This window comes from Cuculus canorus, chromosome 8 (assembly GCF_017976375.1).
Source record: "Cuculus canorus isolate bCucCan1 chromosome 8, bCucCan1.pri, whole genome shotgun sequence".
Classification (NCBI taxonomy): Eukaryota; Metazoa; Chordata; class Aves; order Cuculiformes; family Cuculidae; genus Cuculus; species Cuculus canorus.
The window spans coordinates 17,730,899-17,755,693 of NC_071408.1; the positions used below are offsets into that span (position 1 = coordinate 17,730,899).

Below are 24,795 nucleotides of genomic sequence, written 5' to 3' on the forward strand. Positions count from 1 at the left end.
TCAGATTACAGCAATACGAAATAGAGATTTAGATTCAACACGTAAAAGCATGTAAAAATAATGCACGTCTTACGTTACGCCTGGATGAAGATTGTATTTCTTCTTTCCAAATCGTGTCTGCTGCGCAAAGAAATCATAACGCTCTGATTTCTTCCACATGTAATAAAATGCTACACACTCACCGACTGATCTTGTTCGTACCTAGGAAACATATGCAATGCAAGTTTTGATGAATTTAAATACATTTTTGGCAAAGAAAGCTACCATTTAAATCTAAAAATGTGAAATTCAAAATCAATGCTTCTTTAGAAAACACAGGAAACAGTGGAAACTATTAACTCAAAATTTCAGTGGCCCAGAAAGTAAAATGCGAAGTTCTGACAGTGTTTCTAGGAATAGTGAAGATATCATGAGGTGCTACAAGCAATAGCTTCAGGAGAAATATTCCAGTCTGCTTCACCAGTCTATTCAAGGCCAGACTAAGACTCCAGGGACGCAGATTGTCCCATTTGTAAGCACAGCAGGAGTTTCGCCCTCTTCTGAACTTTATTTTCATAGCCAGAGTTACAGAGGATTCTGGACTTTGAGACACCAATTTGGACATATACGTAGTAAAAATTATGAGAAGTAAATATAGTCTTTTGTGAAGGAAGCTGAGAATAAGAATTTATTTACAATTACATTGCTTTTAAAAAAATGTGAGAACTACACTTAAAAATCAGTGTTTACCTTATTTGCCTGAATCACATGAAAATCCTTGCCATAGACTTTCAGCCCTTGTTCAAAGTTTCTACATTCTTCTTCCGTCCAAACGGATAATTCTTCTATAGCAAGAAAACGCAATAAAGAAAAGACTTAACAAAAAAGCACACAGTCAGTAAAAGACGACCAAAGTGACAGAAAACATACGTAGTATTCAAGTTTCTTTCACCATCTGTTGACTAAATGAGAACTGCCTCCAGAAATTTCACTGACGAGTACAAAAATGAAAATCCTCCCCTCTAGTGAGTAGGTGGGAATTTGGCAGCCTTAAGTAGCCAGTCAGTAGGGATTGTTATAAACAGTCCCTAACTCCAGCCCTGCCACATGGGGAAAATTATTAGGCAGCAGGAAGAGGAAGAAGGGCTTAAGACCTAGCGTTTTCCCCTAGAACCAGAGGAAGCTGCTATCCTTCAAGCCAGGACACAGCATGAAGGAGTTTAGGCTATGGACTCAAACTGGTTGCTGGTATTTGGAAGAAGCAGAGCAAAAAGGATTTGGAATGAGGTCGTCTTTACTGCTGGCAAGAGCAAAACAGGAAATGCTTAAAGCTCCAAAACCATGTTTAAGACCAGAGTCTTTCAGTGTTATATTTTTTTAAACAAAGGTTTAGATACTTGTTCTCCTTTACTTAGAATTATGAATTATTTCATTTTGTATTTAATGCTCATTCTATTAACTTTGATGACTAAAAAGTTTTACAAGAACAAAGAACAAAATATCCAAGAAACACACAATTCCATTGCCAAGAAGTAGTCTTAAATTTTAACTTATTAAAGTCATAGATATAAATATCAAGTGCTATTAACCAGAAATTAATTAACACACCCTCTTTGAGCATGTACCTGTTTATACTACATCTGCCAATTCCATTTTCTCAGAGAGCAAGAGACTCACTGACGGCTGCATTTAAACAGGCACTGATAACTAAGGCTTACGAGCAGTCAAGCTCAAGTCTGCTTACAGCAAACCCCAAAACCTGTGTAACAAATAAAATGAAAGTTCAACAACATAAACTTAGCTTTCAGTGTATGCTCACCTCTGGCTGCTTTCACGTTAAATCTCAGCCTCCTTAATGATTCTTCAGTATCAAAATTGCACTTAACTAGTTCATACAATGCCTGGCAAGATGAAAAGACGCACATTTAATATACTAGATACCACTCAGTCTATGTTATGCCACAGAAGCATACGTAGTAAATCATTGACGAAGAAAAGATTAAAAATTAACTCTTTGGATGAATGGAATATAATTTAAGACAGCATAAAGACATATTTCTTCTGTTTAAATTTCCAAATCTCAAATTACTTAAGCAACTACATATCCACGTAAAGTACTTCAACATTTTCATCCACTGCATGCATTTGTAAAATTGATGGGGTTTTTTGTATGTATGCATCCATGCAGCTTTAAAAAAATCTGTAACTCAAAGAACAAAACTGATTCACACACAATTATTTTTGTACAAAACAATGCACTGATGCATAAAGCAACATTAAACCTATGTTAACAGTTCAATATTTGTTGAGAGGTAAAAAACCCATCACATTTCCATTTCCACAAGGAATAATAAAGCTGTTTCAAACATAATTTTAATCCTTGGGAGTAAAATAAAATAAAGGGATAATTCATTCTGCAATATTAAACTAGAAGTCCTAATTATCGTCATATACCTGCTCATTGTCTTTAATATGTGACCCCTCAGGAATTGCATCTAGGCCTTTCTCATCACCCGTACGCCTTGATGCTTCATTTAGGAACTCGATCACTTTATCTTCGGGTAAGAAGTCAGGATTCCACAGCAGCTGGTCAACGTTTTCATACACTGAATTATCCACAGGAAAAAGAAAAACAAGATAAAACAGCAATACAGACGTTTATTCCCTCTTATAAAGCTAGTGATTATGAAATCTTGTTAGATCACTGGAGCACCAACACAGGTCTGGAACACACATAAGGACAGTAAAGAATGTTCTCATGAGTGCAGTGATCCAAGTGACTGGGATGCCACATCTTATGTTGTCTTCAAATGTCTGCCATAATCTGTTTTCTAGATTCTAGGACCCATTTATGAAACTCCACCTTCCTTATTCTATGATTCTATGCTTCCCTGTACTCCTCCAGAAGCCACTTACATGAGGAGGCAGCAGCACCACCCAACACAGACTCCGAGTGACCCACCCAGTACATCTTTTCCCACAGTTTTGTTGATGGCAGCCAGAGACATGGAAAAATATTTCAGAAACTCAATATGTATGTTTTCTCGCACAACAATTAACATCAGTTACGTAAAACCAAACAATACACCACCAATAATGGTGCTAAGAACACTACTGGGTATCTGGAACACTAAACATAAAAGTCTCAACCACCATGGCTAGCAAAAGCCAGTGAAAAGGTCCACTGCTTCACCTCTGAATTCTCTCTCATTTTTCTTTTGAAGAACCGACAAGCTTTAAAGGATTAAAATACCAGTACAGCAAAACAAAGTAAAATTCAGGTTATTAAAAAATACAATCAGGAAAGTATCCAGGGCTTTCTTGTGCTTCAGTCCTCAAATGAAAGATAACCTTACAAAAACCAGTCAGAAAATAGCTCCAACACTGATTCCTAGCTTGGCAAGCACCTTTTACTCTTTCTCAACAAGAGAATACAGGAGGGAAAACTTGTGAAAGCATGGCCAGCACAGTCTGTGGAGGTGGGAAGGTCAGAGCGGCAGCTAGGGGCATCTCTGCTTGAAAAAAAGTGGTTTTTAACATGAAAGTAGACTACAAATAAAAAGCCAAAACTGGTAAGGAAAAATAAAGTGCCCTGCAAAGAAAGACAGCCTCATTTCACAAACAACACATTCTTTGGAAGCAGCTTCCAACAATTTTTTGGGAGCTTTTTTCCACTAAGGCTAGTCATAATTTGATGCTTGGTGGCTCATTTAAGAAAAAAGATTCTAGGTACCTCGGGATACAAACTCCAGTAGAAGTAACAATTCTCTTCAAGAGATAGTGATAATCAGTTCTAAGCCATCCTTAATGATGTGAGCCAAGCACATTGCAATGTTTAAGAATGACAGCGTTCCATACGTGTCAGTGCAGCTTCAGCAGCTTTCAGTTTTCAGAGCTTTCAAGTCCAAGCCTTCTGAAAACATATCTTTTAAGAGTGTAGATTTTTTATAACATGAGATTGTTTAATAGCAGCTAATCTGATCTCCAGGCATCCTTCTCAGAGAGCCAGCCCACTGTAATTTGCTTAGCGCAGATTACATGGCCGTTCTTTCCTCAAAACAGCAAGTCAGAACACATTCTGAACAACGTGGTTATTCTTAAGAGCATTTCTGTGCTTTTGCTTGTGAGTCTGGATGAGAAAGGACTAGCCTTCTTAGTGCTGGGGAATTTTACAGTTAGAATTTCTCCTTCACCAGAGAACAAGTAAGATGACGGTATATGTACATGAAAGTACTAAATACAGTCTCAGACATCTATTTTTCAATCTTTCAAGCTTCACTAAAACTCCTGTCAAAGATCAAATCCAAAACACAGCAGAAAGAAAAGAAGTGGCAGAAGATATAAAACCCCACTGGAATATAAAACTAGAATAGTCCTAGCATGATTAATTAAAATTTAACTTTCTCCCTCAATGGGTTTTGCCCATGACGTAGGTTCTGGGTTGTGTAGAGAGAAGCATGCAGGACTGTGAAGCACTGGTTTACACAGGCTACTGCAATGCACAATGCAGCTATATCTTTTTTATTATTGGAGGCCAGAAGCCATTTAGAGCTGAGTAAACAGCAGGAAAAGCAGGTGACTGACCTGTAAAGCATAAATTACTACATCTCAGGTAAATACAGAGTTCAAGCTCTATTTTCAGACAGAAGTATTAAAGTGTGCAAAGAGCAACTTCTTCACAGATAAAAAGCAGATGTTTTCTGATTTGCCATTTTCTGCCTTGAATGGAAGCTCCTGACTTCTCACCGAGTTTCAAATTACACTCTTCTCTACCTCTCAGCACTCCAGAGCTGACAGAATGTGCCAGCTTCAGTGTGAGTCTGCTTTAAATCAAGAGCAGGACTGATGCTCTTTTTAGACAGTTTCTAGCGAGATTAGGCTACAGCGTAGCTACGGTAGCCTGGAGCTTGAAGCAAGACAACTGCTACTACTTGAGCATATACTCAGATTCTAGAAAGGCTTCCAGTTTTATGCTGGTTAGTTTAAAAACTAACTTATATAAAAAAGCCACAATCTCAAACTGACCTGCAGTGTAAACTAATTCTTAGCAATGGGCTGAAAAAGCAGGAAAATTCGCTTCTTTTAAGCTCACAGCTGGGATTAAACCACGTCTACCTTTCCTGACTTGATTACATTGACAGCATGCAGCCAAAGGCTCTGGTTCTGAGGGAGGTAAAAGTTCCTGGACAAAAACCCAAAAGTAGAACAAGATGTTCTTTAATACTGTTTGAAGAATTCTAGAATGTGAAAATCAAAGCTGCTGGTACCATTTTGCCTCTTTTAACATGTTTATCCAATTGCAGCGATACAATTCCTTTATTATCCATTTCTTTTCACATAAACTAAATATACTAGGTATAACATAAGCTACATAGAAAGCTCATCTACAGGACCAAATTAGAACACAAGGTTCAAATGGCAGTAGGCCAGCAAGATAACCTTTCTTTTTCCCTTCCGAGACTCAAGTTCTGATGGTGAAGTATAGGATAAACTACAGTTTGTGAGGATGATTCTTTTTCACTTGAAGGAGCTATTCTATTTCATGAGACACTTGACATGAGTCAAATCTTTTATTTCTCCCCGTCAGAAAATAATCTCAAGCATAGCAATAATGGGAACATCTCACCTTTTTCATTCTCTTTGTATTTGCATATGCCAGCTGGAATTTCAGCTTGAAACATAGAGCCCACCATAATTTCCTGTTTTGAAATAACAGAAACAAGAAGTTAAGCAACCACAGCTGCAACGTTTTTTGTTAGCAAACAAGAGAATGACCACGTCTTTTTTACCCCTAAAAGCTTCCATTGTTAAAAATGTAAAAATACAGTTTACAGGCACTACATGGAAATGGATTTTTTTGACTTTTAACACTTCCCATTATTAAAACTATATTTACGGGGAAAAACTGGAGAGTATTTGGATGATATAATGAGGTCAGAGCTACTAGGTAACAGATCTATTCATTATTCATGAAATCCAGGCTTTTTTAACAGCCCTCAGTATTTACCTTTTTCCAGTCTTCTGAGGGAATATAATCTTCATCTTCTTCAGATTCCTCTTCTATTTCACTATCTACAAGAAAATGTTCAAACGTTTACACAGGGTAAGCTGTGATGTGGCCTTTGTACGGCAACAGCATCCTCCAGCAGAGCGGACTGAGTGAGGGGCCCTGGGACATCGCAGCAAGAGCGATGGGGCCACAGGAGTCCAGCCTTTCAGCCCTCCAGCCCCAGGACAACCCTGCTCTGCCTTACTGCCATCTTATCAAATGTCACACAATGGCAAATGGCAGTTTTAGTGACAATAATAAATGCCTCAGTATTGACAACTTTAAAAAACAACCCACTCAATGTTCGTATTTAGAATGGATTATCAGACACAACAGGCTCTGAAAAATTAAGGCACACATGAATAGATCCATCAATTTTACTACTACCTAATTAAAATTTGCTTTCCCTCACTCAGCCTTGAAGCAGTTCAGATGATCCACATCCAAATTTACAACAGTCACTTGCTGGAAGCATTTTTATGTGGACATCCAGTGTCCACATGTGGGTTCCAACACCATTTTCAAGTTGCTCCTAGCTTGCTACTGCTGCTGTTGTCCCCATCCAGCAGCTGACACTGAATATAAGGTGTGAGACACCTGCACGTGCTTTTTCTCAGTCTTCCTGAGACTTAGCAGGCTTGGCTGTACAGCTCAGAGATGCACACCAGCATTTAAAATAGACTATTTCAGATAAGGACTGACAAACATTTTAAGATCTTTATGATATAGGCTAGCTGCCTTCCAAAATGGACTGAAAGGAACTGCAATATCTGGTTTATGTATAGCATGTGATAATATCAGCATTAAAATTACTTGTACATTAGATTACGTTAGGTTCCTTGGCATTTTTTGATTAAAATGAACTACATATTAGAAAGCTGCATTTCTACAATGTTATGGCTAGAAACTATCACGTATAAGGTATTGTAAGGAAACGTAGCTTTAACTTCTGTTTGTTGAAACACAGAAGAGTAGGAATTCAAACATCAGTGATAGTCACAGCCATCAAAGAAAGGTAAAATATCTGTTGTCCAAATGGCCCTGCTGTCAGCTCAATACTAAAAGGTTCAGATCCCATTAAGACTGCCACAGAACTGATGTAATACTTGCTCAACAGCCTCAAATGGATGCAAAACCGACTTTTAAAGAAAACAAGAGAAAATAATCAGTCCACAATGCTGGCAAGAGCATCAAATATAGAACTCCTGAAGCAAATTTTCTTCATCATTATCTCTCCCCTTTTTATCCCAGGTTTAAGAATCTATGGGGCCTTTTCAGATTTCATCGCTTTTCTCTTCCGTATTAATGATCTTGAAGAAATCTGAGGTTTTATTTCTAGTACATTTCAGCTTTTACTTTTTTCTTTAGCTGGACTCGCATCTACTTTGAATGAGCACATAACCTGGTGTCACCAGTCCTTGTTACGATAATCACGCATTGTGCAGCAATTATGGAGTTGGAATAGTGCATTTCCTGACTTGCAAATATTTTTATCTGTGTCCTTACTGTGACCTGACAGAAGGAATTACAATGGTAAGGGAATATCACACTGACCAGTTATTTACCGCAACTTGTTCTGTGTGCAAGAACGTTTTTCTGAAGAGCACATCTGCACAAAGCAGTTTGCGGGATCCCACACTGGACTGTCACAACGCTCGGGAGCAGTGTCATGGCAGGATTTACAGTGGCGAAGAGCCCGCTTTTTCAAAACCATAGAAATTTAAATTTTTCCACAAATTTAATCCTTTCTTTTAAGGAGGGAGTATATTGAGTACCCTTATACAGTGTTCCCTACCTGCAGAGAAGACTTAGCATTCAGCTAAAAATAGGACTTTTTATTGCCTATTATTTTAAGCATAAGGATAATTAAGAACAGTGTGACGAGAGAGAGCAAACAAATGCTTATAGGTATCAACAGGCAATTTCAGAAACAGAATACTATGTTAACTAGAGCTGTTCTTAACCAAAGGTCAATCATACTGAGATTACTGTGCTTAGCACTAAACTGTACATACTTGTGTCAAAATATTTACATCGACGAGGGCGAATTATCTCCTGTGGATCTTGAGAAGCAACAGATGGTGCTGGGTCGTCATTAGATGACTGTGTTTCATCTTCCTGACCTGATGAATCTTTTATGGTCTCCTCCTTAAACATAAAAAAGCAATCAGGAGAACAGCCGTTCTTGTTATGTCACAAACACTATTTTGGCAATATTTTTTCTGAAACTGTTGATATATCAAACCCAAACACCTTTAACCTGATTTGAAGTGACTGCATAGATTCTGGCCTGTCCAGACTGAGCCATAACAAATGCGTAAGCACAACATAATATTTACTGACTGGGATTTTAAGCAGATCAATTTAACACTCAGACTCCAACATGCTATTCAGAAGTATGAACCACGATTAAATATCGCATCCAGTTCTTTAAATCAGTCAAGGAAATCCTTGCAGCTTTCATTTAACTTTAAATTTTAATTTGGTCTTTAAACCCTTTCCTTATGAATAGAAAGAGGAGAAATTATTTACTGGCTATACTTTTCTCAATCAACACGACAGCACTAACGTGGTTCAAGCCCAGGGGAACAGCATATATGGAGACTCGAGTACGTACTAGTCATCAAAAGATCAAACATTAGAACAAGTTTCTACATTAGAAAATAAACCACAACAACTACAGGAGTTATTACAATTAAGGAAAATTAAAATGATAAAGGTTAAAAAATATATTAGTACCTTCTATTTCAATGCATGTTGTCACTAGGTTTTATGTGCTCTATGACTACGTTGTAAGCACTTACGCTTGCTAGTTCTAACACAGCAGCATTAGGCACAGCACATGTTTGTGTGTACTTTTACCAGCAGCCAGAGTATTATCACATGTGCAGCTTAAAGCAGATTAAAAATAGAAAATAGCTAAGTGCAGTATAGCTAAATAAGCTGCAGAAAGATGAGCACTTCCAGAGAAAGCCTGAATGATTTATAAAATCACTCCACCCCCGCAGATGTATTTTACTGCTTCTCTGCTAAGAGCATGCAAGCATTTCAGAGCTCTCACTCTTGTGCCCAGAGGCAAACAATCATAGCAGGTTACCCACCTCTCTTTGTGCCCAGTTCTCCCCACCACCCTTGTTCCAACCCTATTGAAATGTGTGGAATATGTGAACGCATTCATTCAATTCAGCCACAGCACCAAGCCTGCAATTGGGTTAACCCACGGGCTGCATTTACAGTGCTGGGCTGGGAACCACCACTGCCAACGGGCAGGAATGCACTTGCTCCCATAGCATGCTAGGAAGCGTTCGTGCCCTACAGAGGGACAACGACGGCTCTTGCTGCTGACAGCAGTGACAAACACCGAGATTTCATCCATTTAAGAGAAAAGATGGACAGTATCTTAAATAAGCTGGTAACAGAACGGAAGATTACAGAGGAGGTCATGAGAACACAGAAGATGGAAGCTGTGTCAGGAAACAATCAAGAAACAAGGACTCAAGAAGAAAGCAAGACTTTGGGAACACCACCAATTACAACAAAATAAAATACTTTTGTGGCTTATTTTAATTCTGCATACTTCAAGTTATGAAAGTTTCTCCCCCTCTCCAGCTTCTTGAACCTTTTCTGACATAACAGCACTATGCATCCTTTTTTCTTTTTGAACTATCCAACCCATACAAATGGCAAACTTTTACAGCATCTGTCAACCAAGTTCGTAAATCCCAAGATTTTCTGTATCAGATATATCACTCCTCATCCCTGTGTTGCATCCCAGAGATTCTAAAATGGATAAGATACCAAAGAACAAGATGCATCCTTTTTAAAGCCAGATTAAATAACACGACTTCCATCAATGCCCAAGCTTTTTCATTACTGAACATAGGAATGGTTTCATATTCTAATGGAATTCAGGATGCAACTCTGAATGGCACCAGTAATGGAGAAGTTAGGGCTGTACCCATGACAGGACAAGATTCTTACCATACATATGACATAGACAAGCAGAAAAGACTCTTCTAAAATCAGGACATTTATTTTAAGAGCACACAGAGCAGGATTTTAAGGAAGCTAAGTTCAAAACTATACATTCTGCAAAGACATTTGAAGCATTGGATTCGGTTAATAGTTTAAGTACAACCAAGGCTGCCTGGCTGAGAAAATACAATTTAAAATGCTAAAGCTAGGAAACTTGCAGCAATTTCCAGTACCCAGAGACACATTTAATTCAATCCCAAACTTCACTGTTGAGTTTCGATAGGTCAGCTTTTCATCTTGAAACAAGTGATCAGCCATACTTATAAATGCAGTGGTTTAACCCCAGGCAGCAACTAAGCCCCATGCAGCTGCTTACTCAATCCCTGCCTCCCACAGAGGGATGGGGAGGAGAATGGAAAAAAAGTAAAATTTGTGGGTTGAGGTAGTTGAATAGGACAGCAAAAGGGAGAGGTAGTAATGATAACAGAACATACAAACCAAGTGATGCACAAGGCAATTGCTCACCACTCGCTGACTGATCCCCAGCCTGACCCCAGCAACTGCAGACCCCCAGCCAACTCCTGCAGTTTGTACACTGAGCTTGATGCCACGTGGTGTGGAATCTCCCTTTGGCCAGTGTGGGTCAGGTTATCTTCTCCCAACCCAGTTCCCCGTGCACCCCAAAGCCCAGTATGAGAAGCTGAAAAGTCTGTGACTGCTCAGCAACAACTAAAAACATCAGTGAGTTACCAACACTATTTTTATTCCCAAATACAAAACCACAGCCCTATGCCAGCTACTAGAAAGAAAATTAACTCTATCCCAGCTGAAACCAGGACAATAATGCTGCCTTCAGGCATTTAAAACTTCAGTTTTGAAGTAAGACTATTCCGAAGGACAATTATAACTCCTTCTTACTTGATGTTATTTATATGTATACATGTACTCTAATTTGCCTCAGCAACGGTTTGGAATGATACAGACAAAATTAAGAGCAATGAAAAGAAATACAGATGGGTAATTAAAAGTAAACTAAATTAGAGTTCAGTACACGAAGCATCTGAAATCAACTACATTATGAATTACTTCTGCAATGACTTGACATCTTGAGAGGCTGTCTAGCACAGAGCAGCGGTATGAAATGCTGTTTTCAACTAGTGCGAACACTACTTACTGTTTTCACCGCTACAGCCACTGTTGTCATCGTTATCAACATCATCATCATCATCCCCATCCTCCTCTTCCTCTTCATCATCATCATCATCTTCATCTTCTTGGAGAGGAATGGTACCATCATAGCCGTAACGGCTAAGTAGCTCCTGGATTGGCATATCGCTTTCCTGATAAACATCCAAACAAAGTTGGAGATATTAACAAAGCTATTTCACATCCCACATCCACTCAGCAGCCTAAAGGTGTGCACTTGAACTGGAACACAGCAAAACCAGACAGACAATGATCACGTATGCAAAGAATGGCCACTCCAAAATGAATGGACAGTCAAAATTAGAAGTTTCAGCCCCTAAGAAAAATGTGTGTTTTTTTCTTTCCCAATCCTTTATTAATTTACAGCAGACCTCACGTACCAATGATTTCTCAACGAGCGCTGCCATGGTTACATTATCCCCTCCAGTACAGAGAGCGAACACACTCCTAATCGGAAGAGATCTCGTTGGTATTACCCTTACCACTCAAACATTACCTGAACAAATTGCAGTATTTTGTACATATTCATGGAAAAAAGATAGAATGTGTGTCAGCAGCAACTGCTTCGTCCAAACAGCTAACATAGTGACAGTTTTGCAGCTGGAAACTTGCCCTAGTGCAAGGCAGTGATTTTTGTATTGTCTCCAAGAATTCAGCAGAACAAGGACTAGAACATGCAGCACCTGGTTTGAATGTGGAGCTTAGTCTTCATTTGGGGAGTTGTGCTACAGGGATAATTCCACACAATTCTACAACCCTGGCTTTGACAAAATGGATCTCTGCGTCTCTCCAGGCAAAACAAAAAATGAGAGGTTGGATGGGGCCAAAGTATCACCTTACTTTCAGGTTCACCTGATATCCAGGTAAAGATACTAGTAATGTTTACAGATATATACACATTTTCAGCCAGCTGTCTCAGAAAACCATCCACAGTTAGAGACAAATCTGCTAAATATGTGCACATTTAAAAACCCTTATACTTAGAATGCTAGTCCATTCTGAAGAGTCATTTAGATGATACAGTTGGTTCTCAAATTTAGTGGTTCCCAAGCTGCTATCAATTGCATTCTTTATTAATAAAAATGAATTGCCAGGTCTGCAAACCACTTACTTTAGTGCTGTTAATACCTCAGTATCCAGCCTCCAGGGCAGTATATGGCAACTCTGATGAGATTTTTCGGAGCAGAAACTTTCAGAAGGCGTTTTAAAAACATCTGGCTCAAAAGAGCAAATCCCTTGTTGATTATTTAGAGATGTCTGCCCCCTCTGAATATTTCTTCTTAGTCTGCAATGTACATCTCCACTGTACGTCATAGCATTTAATGGCAAGAACTCTTAGAAGTGGGGAACCAGTGTTTTACTGACACAGACAATACGACAGGACTGTGATCTTAATTAAAACCTGACAGTACAGCTAACAGAACAATCCTTTTCATAGTTATCCAAACATATGTTCTCCAGTACATTTTGGAAAGTAATACACTTTATTTAGCACTGCTCACTACTACCCCTTTTGTAGGTACAGACTGAGAATTAAAAAGAACTTCTACTGCAATTTAGGTATGTGTGAACAATGTAACAGGCACACTATCCAGTGTTATCTAGGAAAGTGATATTGTATTTACAACATTTTTCTTAGGTAGAGCCTCTTAACTTCCAATAGTGTATTATTACAATTCAGAAAGCCCCAGGGGCCAGCAACTCTCCAGGGTAAAATACAAATAATGATTTCTGTATTGTTATATTTCAGGATTTTGAAAAGATAAAAAAGGTTCCAAAAGTAACAAGGGTTATCAAAGACAGAGAAACTTCTTATGTGGAAGACATTTAATAACGAGAAATGGATATAACAGAGAACAGTACTGTAAGCAGCACAAAGAAGGTAAATATAAATGACCGTACACTCTTTTAGTTGAAGAGCTCAGGGGCAACCACTGAAACGAACATAAAATAGGTCTGAAAACCCAAACCTGCTCTCTCACTAAATGAACTGTGCAACATTGCCCTGAGCCTCCCGGACGCTAAGTTTAGAGAGGTTAAAAATCAAATGGACAAATCCACGGGAGGAGGAAAAATAAGACTGGCAGGCACTGCAGACAAAGAGACAACATCTTTTTTATACGTGACTTAACTGCACCCTGATAGAGGCTGGAAGAGTATTTGGGAGAAACACTGCATGCTTCCACATATGGTTCTCCCATTCAGTGACAAGAGGATGCTGGTGCATAACCCTAAGAAAACCCAAAAGGGCCCCCTGGAAAGGGGAGAACCAAAAGGAGAAAAAAAGTCATTATATCGAACAACAAATGGAAAAAGGGACAGAGTAGAAGGCTTAGAAACCTGTAAGATATGCAGGGAAGCACCCCACAGCACTCTGGCAAAGCTCACCACTTCCTAGAGGCACCCAGGAAGCCAGGGCACGCCAGCCAGCAGTGCTGTGCCCACAGACAGGGCAGCACCAAGGTAAAGAACCAGGCCTCACAACCGTCAAACCCTCCATGTCACACCCCCTCCAGCCCATGCTCTATACAGTCAGCTTAGCTAAGACTAGCGGGAATCTGAGTTCTGCATCTTGCTGGGGCCTGGTCATTTATTAATTCCATGACAGACTGTGAATGGAGTTTGCTACTACCAAAATTATTCTGCCAAGATTCCTCTGCTGTGGAAAACCGCAGTGTCAGCGTATGCCCAGAACATCTAGAAATGTGCCTCATCCCAGGCACACTTTCCTAAGCACCATCTCTTGGGCTACTGAAGAAGGAATACTGGTTAGCCAGGACTTGGCCAGAGCTGGTAAAGATGCTCCTACGTAGGAAAATAGTATTATTGAGTACACATCTGGATATGATCAATGACAGTCTGTTGCACCACCTCGCAGACAGCTCTCCTGGGCAGGAAACATGCCTAGCTTTCACGAAATATCTCTGAGACCCACCAAATCCAGTATTTCTGTTTCCCTTCGAGTACTGCTCTGGTCTCAGGAATATCGTAGAGCAGCGGAGGGTGACTTCGGGTCTCTAGACACAGAAATGCTACTGCCACTTCAACACAAAGGTACACATGTGCTTGCACAGACAAACACAGGATGCTGTTCAACCTCAAGTACTGACACATTACAGGTTCACTAGTTTCAACCAACAAGTAGGAAATATCCTCACCCTCAGAGGAAGGAGCAATTTTTATGACAGTCAGGAATTAAATCATCAAGGTTCAAAAATTCTTTTGCATAACCTGACTGCCACCTCATCTCCAAAGGAGCTGAATTCATAACCTAGACACACACACAGCCTGGAGGAAATTTGAGATAGTATGTGTAAATGTCGGGGGAAAAAAAAAAGACAGGGTAGCACTCATCATGACATTAGCTTTTGAGATTTAGATTGCCTATCATCCATGACTGAAAAAAAGAGATAAAAGTAAGCCTTGATGTGCAACCTGCTATCCCACAACTAGAAAAAAACACAGGTCTCTAACAAGATCCTGCTCACATGGAAGCATCTGGAACTCTGTAAAAGCCCAACCTGCAATACATACAAACATACTAAAAGATTCTCTGCTGGTCTGTAAAAGCATCCTGCATAGAAGAATCACCCAGGGAGCAATAGAAACCTGAGGTTGCTCACCATCCTGACCGTAAAATAGCTGGAACGTGGAAAATTATAAAATTGCAGCCCTAACAACCAAGACGTGAGGGAATAAATTGATGGCTGAAAACAGTTATAAGCAAAGCATTGTAATGGGGTGATAGAACTACACAATCAGATGTTGACTCTACAGGAAATATGAGGAGAAAAAAACATATTCTCAACTGAAAAAAACAGATGACATACACATGAAGCTCCATTTCTCATTTAATCTAGATGAAGCATATTTAGATTCACAAACTATTTATTTATCTTCATGTTTAGCATTTAATATGAAACCTGAAATTACCAGAAAAAATTAACATTTACACCCGAAATGGAGTTTAAATGCATTAAATTAATTTAAAGTCATATTCGCATAATCACTTACACTAAATAGGATTTGTACATCAAATGCACATCTGAGAATCATCTATTCTGGATGCCTTTTCATGAGGCCACAGACAGTCTTTAAATTACTTTGCATTTATAATAAACCTAGTTTGCAGTTAAAGAATATTATTCCTGCCTGAGAAGTAATTTAATACTATACATAAGTGACAGCGTAACCTCAAAATGCCAAACAAATCTTATATGCAATTGTTTCAGAAGACTTTCATTTTAAGGTTTATTTATCACTACTAACAATAATTGTGAATTCTGACCCCAGCTCTGCTGATAACTCTTTGCTTCTAGCCAATCAGTTCATCTGTACCTCCATTGAAATGAAGAGCTCCAAAAAAGTATTATACAAACATTTGTGTAAAAATGCAAAAGAAAGGTAAAATTCTGGAATTTTTTTAAAAAATCAAAATTTATTTGCACTAACCAAGTGCTTTAGAAAGTAATAACACTGGAATGTGCAAGTTTTGCCAGAGCGTACTTAAACTTACATTAGCTTTAAAATGCAAATCCTCTACCAACGCATATATGCAAAGAGAAACTAAAAAGCACAGCTTTATACATTATTAACTATTTATGTACCAGTTTCCTTTCCCCAACTTTTGCGAACTGCAAATTTGGCTCAGCCCCTCTCTCTCATCTAAATTATTTGTCTATTAGTGTTTTAGAGGTGTCCTTTTAAAAATTCCAAATATAAGGGAAATAACCTGTATATTTTGCGTGAAACTGTGGGCTGCAGTTATGTTTTATAACTACTTAAGGCTACCTACCCTGTTAAGATCCTCTATTTCAGAACTGAAGTTTGTTTCTCCTTCCATCATTTCCTCCTCTTCTAATGTCCGTTCATCATCAAAGTCATGCACCAGCATATCAGCTGATGGATCAAATTCATGGTCATCAGACGTTGCTGAGCCTCCTGATAGAAAACATTTTAAAGAATGTTTTTAGTTAGATCATGGCCTTGCAGACTTTAATTTTTTATTTTGGTGACATTTTAATACTCAAATTATATGGAGATATTAAAAGATCTTCAAAACTCTCAATCATTTATCTTAGGGAAAGCCAACCTCATCATCCGGAGGACAGTGAAAGCTGTCCTTTCAGTGGTAAGAGATCATGGAAAAAAAGCACCAGGAGACACTGTTTAACCAGCCAGTTCTCAAGTGCTGTATATCCGGACACTGGGCTTCTAGTTAAATGTTTTGTAAAATGTTCAGGTTTTGGAGACTTAATTTCCTAAATAATAATAAACCCATCTGAATCAAGAGTTCTACTGGAAGCAGAAATACTGAGGGCAGTTGCTTCCTTGATACTTTGCAAGCTTCCTTGCTTACAATTACAAAGACAGTCTAATGACTTTTCCAAAATTTAAACTTAAAAGCAAGCTTTGCAGTTATGCAGATTTTACTTATTATGCAGAATCCTTAGTTATTTTTCCCCAGGAAGTTTTTTCACAGTTCTTTGTAAAGAAGTCTGGTTATATTTTATGACAATAAAAAGTAAATGAATGGATGAATGGTTTGGCAGATGCAGCATTTTTATGTAATTCAGCAATACTTGATTCCTAATTCTAACCCCGCTAACATTTTTCCGCTTGTCTCTGTGGACAATTTAAATTTAATTTTCCAAAGCCTGAAGATCATGCCCATGCTAAGGGCCACAAGAGGAAGCAGTTGACTGTAAGGGTTAATTATACTTTGTAGTTGGAAGTGTTAAAGCAGTTGGCTGTTTCTCTGAAGGGAATAAGAGCTCAAGAGACAAGGGCAGTAACTACCGGAAAGCTTTTCCACTAGCGGGATGCCAAAAAATCTTGGAAATAAGTAACACTAAGTACAGTGGTACCAAAGTGAACAAAAGCCCAGATATTCATAATTTACTCTTAGGCTGACTGCGAGATAGCCAGAAGTGCTGGGATACTGGGGTATCAGAAAATAATCAGCTTTAAAAACAGAAGTCACGAACTCTCTCATTTTTAGTAATTCAATGAGGTAAAAAAATTGCTGCTTTTCTTATTGCTTTTGGTCTTGATGCTATTACTCACAAAAACACACATCAACAGCATATCTATTAATTGAGAGCATACAGTGCCTTAACTTTTGACTCCATTTAACACTAACATCAGCGGGTTGCCATGACTGGAGTGGCAGAAGTTATACTGCTGGGTAAAGCAGTGCCCTCCACACCCAGCACTCGCTCCCACTGTGCTCCTTAGGACAGGAGCATTCCCCAACACGCATTCCTGTAGCTTTTGCAAAGACAAGAATTGTATTTCCTCAGTGTGTTTAGAAACTCAAACTGGAAGAAAGCAGTGACTATGTAAACCAGTATTACCACCAGCCTATCCATCAAACAATGTCCTTAGATTACCAACTGGAAGGACCAGCAAAAACAGTTTTTCAAGAGTGCCCTCTTCCCCCACAATATTTAGGAAATATTAAAAATATTTACCTGGGCTTGAAGACTCAACAGAAGGCTAAAAAAGAAAACACAGGAAATTATTCTATGTTGAATCTGTACAAACTCAATTCAGCAATTCATCTGACAAACTGAATCACTGCAAGTAATATATTTACAAATACAGAACCACAAACACGCCAGGGTAATGTAAAGGAAACAGAATACATTTCCTCCTTTATGTATCAATATTGCTGCACTATTTCAGCAGGAATAATTGGAAGAAGTGCCCACTTCGTGATGCAATCATTGAGTTGATGAATGTATAAAATAAGGTAAACCAATTTATTTTGAAAATAGCATTACAGTTCCACCATCATGTTACTGTTGCATAAACTGGTGCTACTGCCAGATGGGGGCAATGCTACTTTCCCTCCACCTCTCTCTGATAATTTACAATTCTTCCTTCATGCTGATACAAAAGTGAAAACTAACAGTAGTGGTAAGTTAGTTTTTAACAGATCCACCTCTGTTGTAATTCCGTGTACTAGACCACCTTTTCCACATTCAAGGTATATCTAGACTACATTGACAGTGGAAGCAGTTTAAGAGAAATTATTTTTCCTATTTGAAACTGCAAGCAATGCAACACATGATTTCCCTTTTCTATTTAAAATACGGTACACACTTTTGAAAGGTTATCACAAATCACAATGCAAATTCCTCATAGAACAAAAGGAAAAAAAGGAATTAAATCTTAATCTCTAACCCAGTTATGAGAAAAAACACCCAACAAAAATTACTTTGCAAACGAGACTTTCTTCTCGAGTGCATTCATAACACAAAGTACTATCATTATGCATGTCAGACATCCAAAATCTCATTTGTTTTGAAAATTCAAGCAAAAGTTTCAGCTGTTTTCAGGAACAGACCTAACAAAGTATTTTTTTCCAAATCAGGAAGACTGATTTTTTTTTACTATCAGAGTATCAGAACACTACCCCTTTCCCTGCCACCTTCTGGAAACTGAGATATTGTTTGGTATCATGGATTATATTATATTATATTATATTATATTATATTATATTATATTATATTCAATATATAATATACAATGCTGTCTTCAGGAAAACTGATCGCATTTGGCCAAGAAGTAATTTAGAAAACTTCAATTTGCACATTCATGATAGATATTTGTATGTGTGCATAACACTGCACCTAATACCAGTTAGAAAATGGTAAATTTAAATTCAAGTAAAAATTCAAGATTTTCTAAAGCATTTTCCTTCATCTGCCCAAAACACTCAGTCCAGCTACACAGTGCAGTAAAAAAACTAAAAAAAAACCCCAAAACTGTGTAATTTTAAAACTCTTTTAAAGTTCTTTATATTAGCAGCTCTTAAAAGCGAGAAGAAATGCATCTTCTTAGGGCTGGTAAAGATGATAAGGGAAAAAGTTTTGCCATGACTTATGACTGAAAATCATTCCAGAACTGAATGACCTCATAGGAACAGAGAGCTGGATTTAATGCCCTAGAAAGTCCTGAAGAAAATCTGTTTCTGAGGGATAAAACATGTTACTCAGTAAACAATAAATTCTGAAGTCTTACAACCATTCTTTCCGCCCAACCATTAAAACGCATCATTACTGGAAAGCCTTCACACAAACTCTCCTGCTGACAAAACCCCCTCTTTGCAAGACACAACCTGCACTTATTCGTGGCCAGTTTCTCTCTATCCTAGCACTAAGACTATTGTTAAGGCTAAATAATGCCTCCCCGGTTATTTTCTGATACAACAGAGGTATTTCAAGGGGGGGGGGGGGGGCTCAGCTTGCAAACAGCTTATGCATTCACAGATCAGTAGAGCTAGTCTTGGCTTTGCATTGGTAATCTACAGAGGATTTCTGTCTGGCCTGGGCATAGGGAAGGTACAGCCCCTTCTTGACGATTCACCTTCTTCACCACAGAGGGAAAGTTCTGGGGAAAGGCTTCAAGTCAGAAAGAAAAGAATGAAGAAAACCAAGCATATAAACCAGGGTAACAGGAGCATTTGGGAGCTATGCCTCTAAAACTGAAGAAAATCGGGTGGCCAGTGAGAACAGGCTCCTGGTAGAACTATACTTGTGTCCAGAAAAATAACTGTGACTCGGAAGACAAGCACACTTATGGGAAAGCAAACATAGCTGAGACTCTGCTTTCCCTACTGCCCCATCAGACAGGAAGGGGTTCTGAGGGGAAGGCATTGTTTGCTTTACTGTGACTTAAGAACAGCACAAATTCAAGCAATCAGAATCGAGCCTGGTTTAACAGCAACAGCTCTGCTCTCATGGAAACCCAACGCAAAAGCACACCTTTGCTTTCAGCCTCTGCTAAGGATTTGCCAACAGCCAGACAGCCCTGCAGGCCACCTCCCGGTCGATGAGCCTTGGGTAAAGGGGAACAATCAACTCCCCACCTCAATTCGGAAGCAAGCTTCCTGTATCGAAATCAACAAGCAGAACAGGGCCTCCTCTAACCTCTGCCCTGAAGCATCCTTTGGATTCATACACACTTTGCATGGTTTTACGTACATGTGCACATGCATAGATTTTTATGTGATTTATATACCATCTATAAATGTTGGAGTCTGTTGTTTCAGTCCCACTTGAAGATTTCAGGATGGAAAAGACGTCATTCCCATCTTCAAGGACAAGGATCCAGAGAACTACTGGCTGGGGCACCTCACTCCTATCCCTGGGCAGGTGATGGAGCAAACATGAAGGACAAGGAAGTGATGGGAATAGTCAGTGTGGATTTACAAAAGGGAAATTTACGCCTGACCAGTCCAAGAGCCTTCCTCCATAAGAGGACTAGCATGATGGATGAAGGGAACGCAGTGGATGCTGCTTGTCTTCACTTCAGCAAGGCTGCCTATGCCACTTCCATAACACTCTCACAGACAAACTGATGAAGCAAGCCTGAATAAACAGGAATGTGCATGGAAAACTGGCTGGAATGGAAAACTCAAAGGATTGCAACAAGTGGCGAAGTCCAGCTGGAGGCCAGTGCAGGAGGCAGAGCGCAGGGGTTGAAGGTATCCAACATCTTCTTCAGGGATCCGAACAATGGAACAGGTTGTCTGACATGACATTGGGAGGAGTGCTGGATACAGCAGATAAGAGCACTGCCACTCAGCAGGATCACAACAAGCTGCAGAAATGGGACAGCAGGAGCCTTATGAAATTCAACAGAGACAGGCAAACTCCTTCACCTGTGGGGAAATCACCTCCCAGTACAGGCACCTACATCAGGCTCCTCAGGATCTCATCCAGTCAGGTTTCATATACTCCCAGGGATGGAGAGTCCCCAGTTTCCTTGGACAACCTGACCTAGTTTCTGATCACCCTTAAAATAAAATAAAAAATTGTTTTCTTATGTTTAACTGGAATTTCCCAATTGTCAGCATGTGCCCACTGCCTCCTGCCCTCTCCCTGGGCACCACTGAGAGCAGGTCTGGCTCCCTCCCCTCTACTCTCCCATCACTGGAGAAGAAGTGACAGTTCAAGCAAGTAAATGGCTTTCCCTACAGGCTGAAACACTGCCAAAACTATCTGCTCCTTAACAGCTCCAAAAGCACTGCTAAAATACTGCAGTGCCTTGAGAGTTCAGAATCATGAAATGAATGGTTTGGGTTGGAAGGGACCTTACTCAAGATCATCCAACTTCACTCACCCTGCCATGAGCAATGACACCTTCCTGTAGACCAGGCTGTACAAAGGCCCATCCAACCTGGCCTTGAATGACCACCACGACTTTTAAAAAAAACTCCAAAATATATAGCCAGTACCATCCTGGTCTATGGAATTAAAAAGATACAAACCTCAAATCAGAAAATCTGTAAAAAAACAATCACCTCCAGAAACATCAAGTCCATTTAAAGCTACCCCACAGAATGGATACATTCCTTGAGAAGTTCTAGTTCATCCTTTGCCATAGACTTCATAGGCAACTTCTAGAACAGCCACTGGTCTATATTCCTCTCTTTGAAGCCTTGACTATCATATCTACCTAGTCTGTCCCAGTTTGTGGATTACCATCCCTGCATTTCTTGCGTTTCTAGTCTCAGTGATGCACTGACAATCATTTTCTGCCTTCTATTTCTAGCTAGATGCAGTGTCACATTACAACTCATCTGTATTAATGGCCAGCTGCTGCCAAAAGTAGTGGTCTGACCTCTTCCCACTGCTCCACGTGCTTCTGCCACTTGTGCCAGGTCCAGCAATCGGGAAGCTGCACCATGTGCTGGTTCAGCACACCAAACTCTAAGAAAACTAACGCTAGTTTTCCATCCTGTTGGTGAACTAGAGCACTTCATCGTGGGCCTCTTCAATTGCCAGACATGCTGCAAATAATCTAGAGCACGAGCCATGGAGAGGAGTAACCCTTCCCGTGACAATCTGTTAGCATTACACATGAGATGGAAGAGCATCCTGTGATTAAAGAATTGTTTCAAGACAATTACAGCATTTTTCGATTATTCAGTACTACTTCCTTGCCTCCAAGTGATCCTGACTCTGGTGGCTAGGGTAGAACAGATGGCTTTGAGGGCATTTGTTTAAGAAAATTTCCTGGCAGTAGTTAAAGATCATATGGCACATTAGTATAATCAGATCTTAAGACCTAGGCTATGGTATGTCAATAAAGCAGCAATTCCTCTGGAAAGGAATACCCTGTTCTGCAGTGGCTCTTCATTTTCTGCAGCACCAATTCACAGGGAAGTACAAAGCACGTTTTTGCTTCAAGTGCACTCATGGGAACAAAATGCTGCTACTTATAAAAAACAATGGTATCCAAGACCCAGTACAGGAAAACTATGGGATACTTACAATATAGAAGTTGACACACTCAAACTGCTCTATATGCAGCTCTACCAGGAAAGACAGCAGTCAATGTTTGTCATAGGTTCAAAAGAATGAAAAATCATTCACAAACTCCGAACTCAGGGGCAATTGGAAAAAAACGAAGTGACCAAGGGAGTCCTGCTGTATGGATACACTGTTGAGCACTCTTGTTAATGTGTCAGATGACTAAGCAGAAGGAAATACAACTTCTGAGATCGGAAGAACACAAACATACTGGTACAGAGAAAAAGAAAAGACACTGAGAAACAACACATCAGGCTTGGGTGGCACTAAAAGAATCTGCCACTGTTTTTATTTCATGAGCATTTTCAGGAGTCTTGGGAGAGACATGCAGAGTAGGCGTTTTCACAAGATTTGACACTTGCAGCAATAATTAAGCCAAAAGACCATATACAGTACATTCTCCAGAGTAGGGATATAGGAATAAACTAACTGCAGTTGGCCAGCCTGTGTTTCAGACACCTTTAGACTGTCAAGTGATGAACCTAGCAGATACATATCAGACACAGAAAAATACCTAGACCTACAGTGTCACTCTGACAACAAAAACTCGCTGGAATTTGGGATGTCTGTATTACTGTAATTTACGATAGAAGTTACACCGTAAAACTGAACTGGCACCATGAGAGGTTTGTTTAATGTAAACAGGCTTCTGGAGACATCCATTTTCAAGAGCTTGTTTTTGAAACCACTGCTTCTGTAGCAGAGTTATGCTTCCAGGCAATGCCCATTTCTGCAGGCTGGTAGGAGATTTTCATGTCTTACTCCAATGTTTCATAGCTGCTTGGACTGTAATGCGATACACCAAAATGTGAAAGCTGCAAAAATAATGCAATGACTTTTCTCTCTTCACATTTCTCCTATAAAACACCTGAACAGAACTGACAGGACACTACACAGTTTCACTTCCACCTACAAAATTACCATTGTAATGGCTAACAACTTTCATGCTATTTAACAGAATCAATTAATAATGAAACATCTTAAGATTAGCAGTACCTGCAGTACAAGACGATGACAAGTACACCTCCTACTCAAATTTACTCAGTTATCTTTAATAGCTCTTTAAGTGTTACCTACAACAGTTAAATACCAAACTTAAATTGCGTCTATATTGATAGCAATAAGCCTGACAAAGTCATCAAGTAGATACTCATGCCTCTTGAACTCTGCTACAGAAAAAGCAACAGTTAATTTCCGGGTTGCAGTGGCTTGCTTTACCAACATTTAGCGCACAGAAAATTTTAAATACCAAATAAATCTTAAAATGTAGCAATGTCACCTATTATAGAACACCACAAAGAATGAAACACAGCAGTGGGTAGAGGGTAGGTGTAATTACCTCACAAGTATATGCATATCTGGCTTCAATATCACTAAAGCTACATTTCACTAAGCAGACTAATTAAAAACAAATTATGTCTCTGCAAGTAGTATAATAATATGCATTCTGATCATAACAACTCACATTTATTCCCAAAATGCAGATATGCAGTTATATAAATAATACTGGAAGACTGCATGAAAACTGAAGTTTTGAACACACAAGACTTCAACGCTAACGCTGCAGATCAAACTGAGAACAGGAGATCATCAACTCAAAAAAATATTGTAAGGCCCATGCCTGTACTGTTGAAATCTTAAGAAATGACTGAGGCAGCCACGTACTAAACTCTCCTGTGGGCTAAGCTAAATGATGGTCTGAAGAAAAAGACTGGCTAAAATGGTGAAGAACATCCCTTACTCAAGAGGGCACACGTTCCTTTTCATAAACAGATGGAAGGCTTACAGTTACAGCCTACCCCTCTCTCCCTGTGTTGTATATCAAAGTAACCTGTGTTGCCAGAGAACTGTTTGCCTCATTTTTACCTTGGGGAAAAAACCAGCAACACATTGAAGCAATGAAAAAAAACTTACTGCTGCCCCTCATTAATGGTTTACACGTGAACACTTCTACAGCCAAAACTACAGCACCATCCAAGCCCTTGTGCACACGCAATGGAGCCTTTATATATGTGGATTTTCACTTTTTTTTAGTTTGCTTGCTAAATGAGAAAATTCTTGTATTTCAGAACCTAAAGATCAAATGCAATGCTGCAACTCACAGATCGCAAATGTGTGTATCTAAGCAAAGGTCCCCTGACTTGGCCATTCCTTTCCTAGTCTTGATTCCACTTAAGAGTTGATAAAGACAACTTTTCCCTCACTATGAGGACAGTGACGCATTAGAACACTGCCCAGAACCTTTCCTTTGAGGTTTTCAAG

The 24,795-nt window shown here is 39.3% G+C and overlaps 1 protein-coding gene across 1 annotated transcript in view; it reads right to left on the reverse strand.

Moving 5' to 3' along the window:
• The window catches only part of MIER1 (MIER1 transcriptional regulator), a 37,012-nt gene that overhangs the window by 5,858 nt on the left and 6,359 nt on the right, over positions 1-24,795 (reverse strand). Inside the window, exons 2-12 of the mRNA XM_054072953.1 lie at positions 17,683-17,707; positions 16,005-16,150; positions 11,178-11,343; positions 11,090-11,091; positions 8,044-8,176; positions 5,987-6,051; positions 5,606-5,678; positions 2,434-2,585; positions 1,799-1,880; positions 730-824; positions 74-201 (exon numbers count right to left, since the gene is read on the reverse strand). Coding sequence (XP_053928928.1) covers positions 74-201; positions 730-824; positions 1,799-1,880; positions 2,434-2,585; positions 5,606-5,678; positions 5,987-6,051; positions 8,044-8,176; positions 11,090-11,091; positions 11,178-11,343; positions 16,005-16,150; positions 17,683-17,707 — 1,067 coding nt within the window. The remainder of the gene's footprint in view (positions 1-73; positions 202-729; positions 825-1,798; positions 1,881-2,433; positions 2,586-5,605; positions 5,679-5,986; positions 6,052-8,043; positions 8,177-11,089; positions 11,092-11,177; positions 11,344-16,004; positions 16,151-17,682; positions 17,708-24,795) is intronic.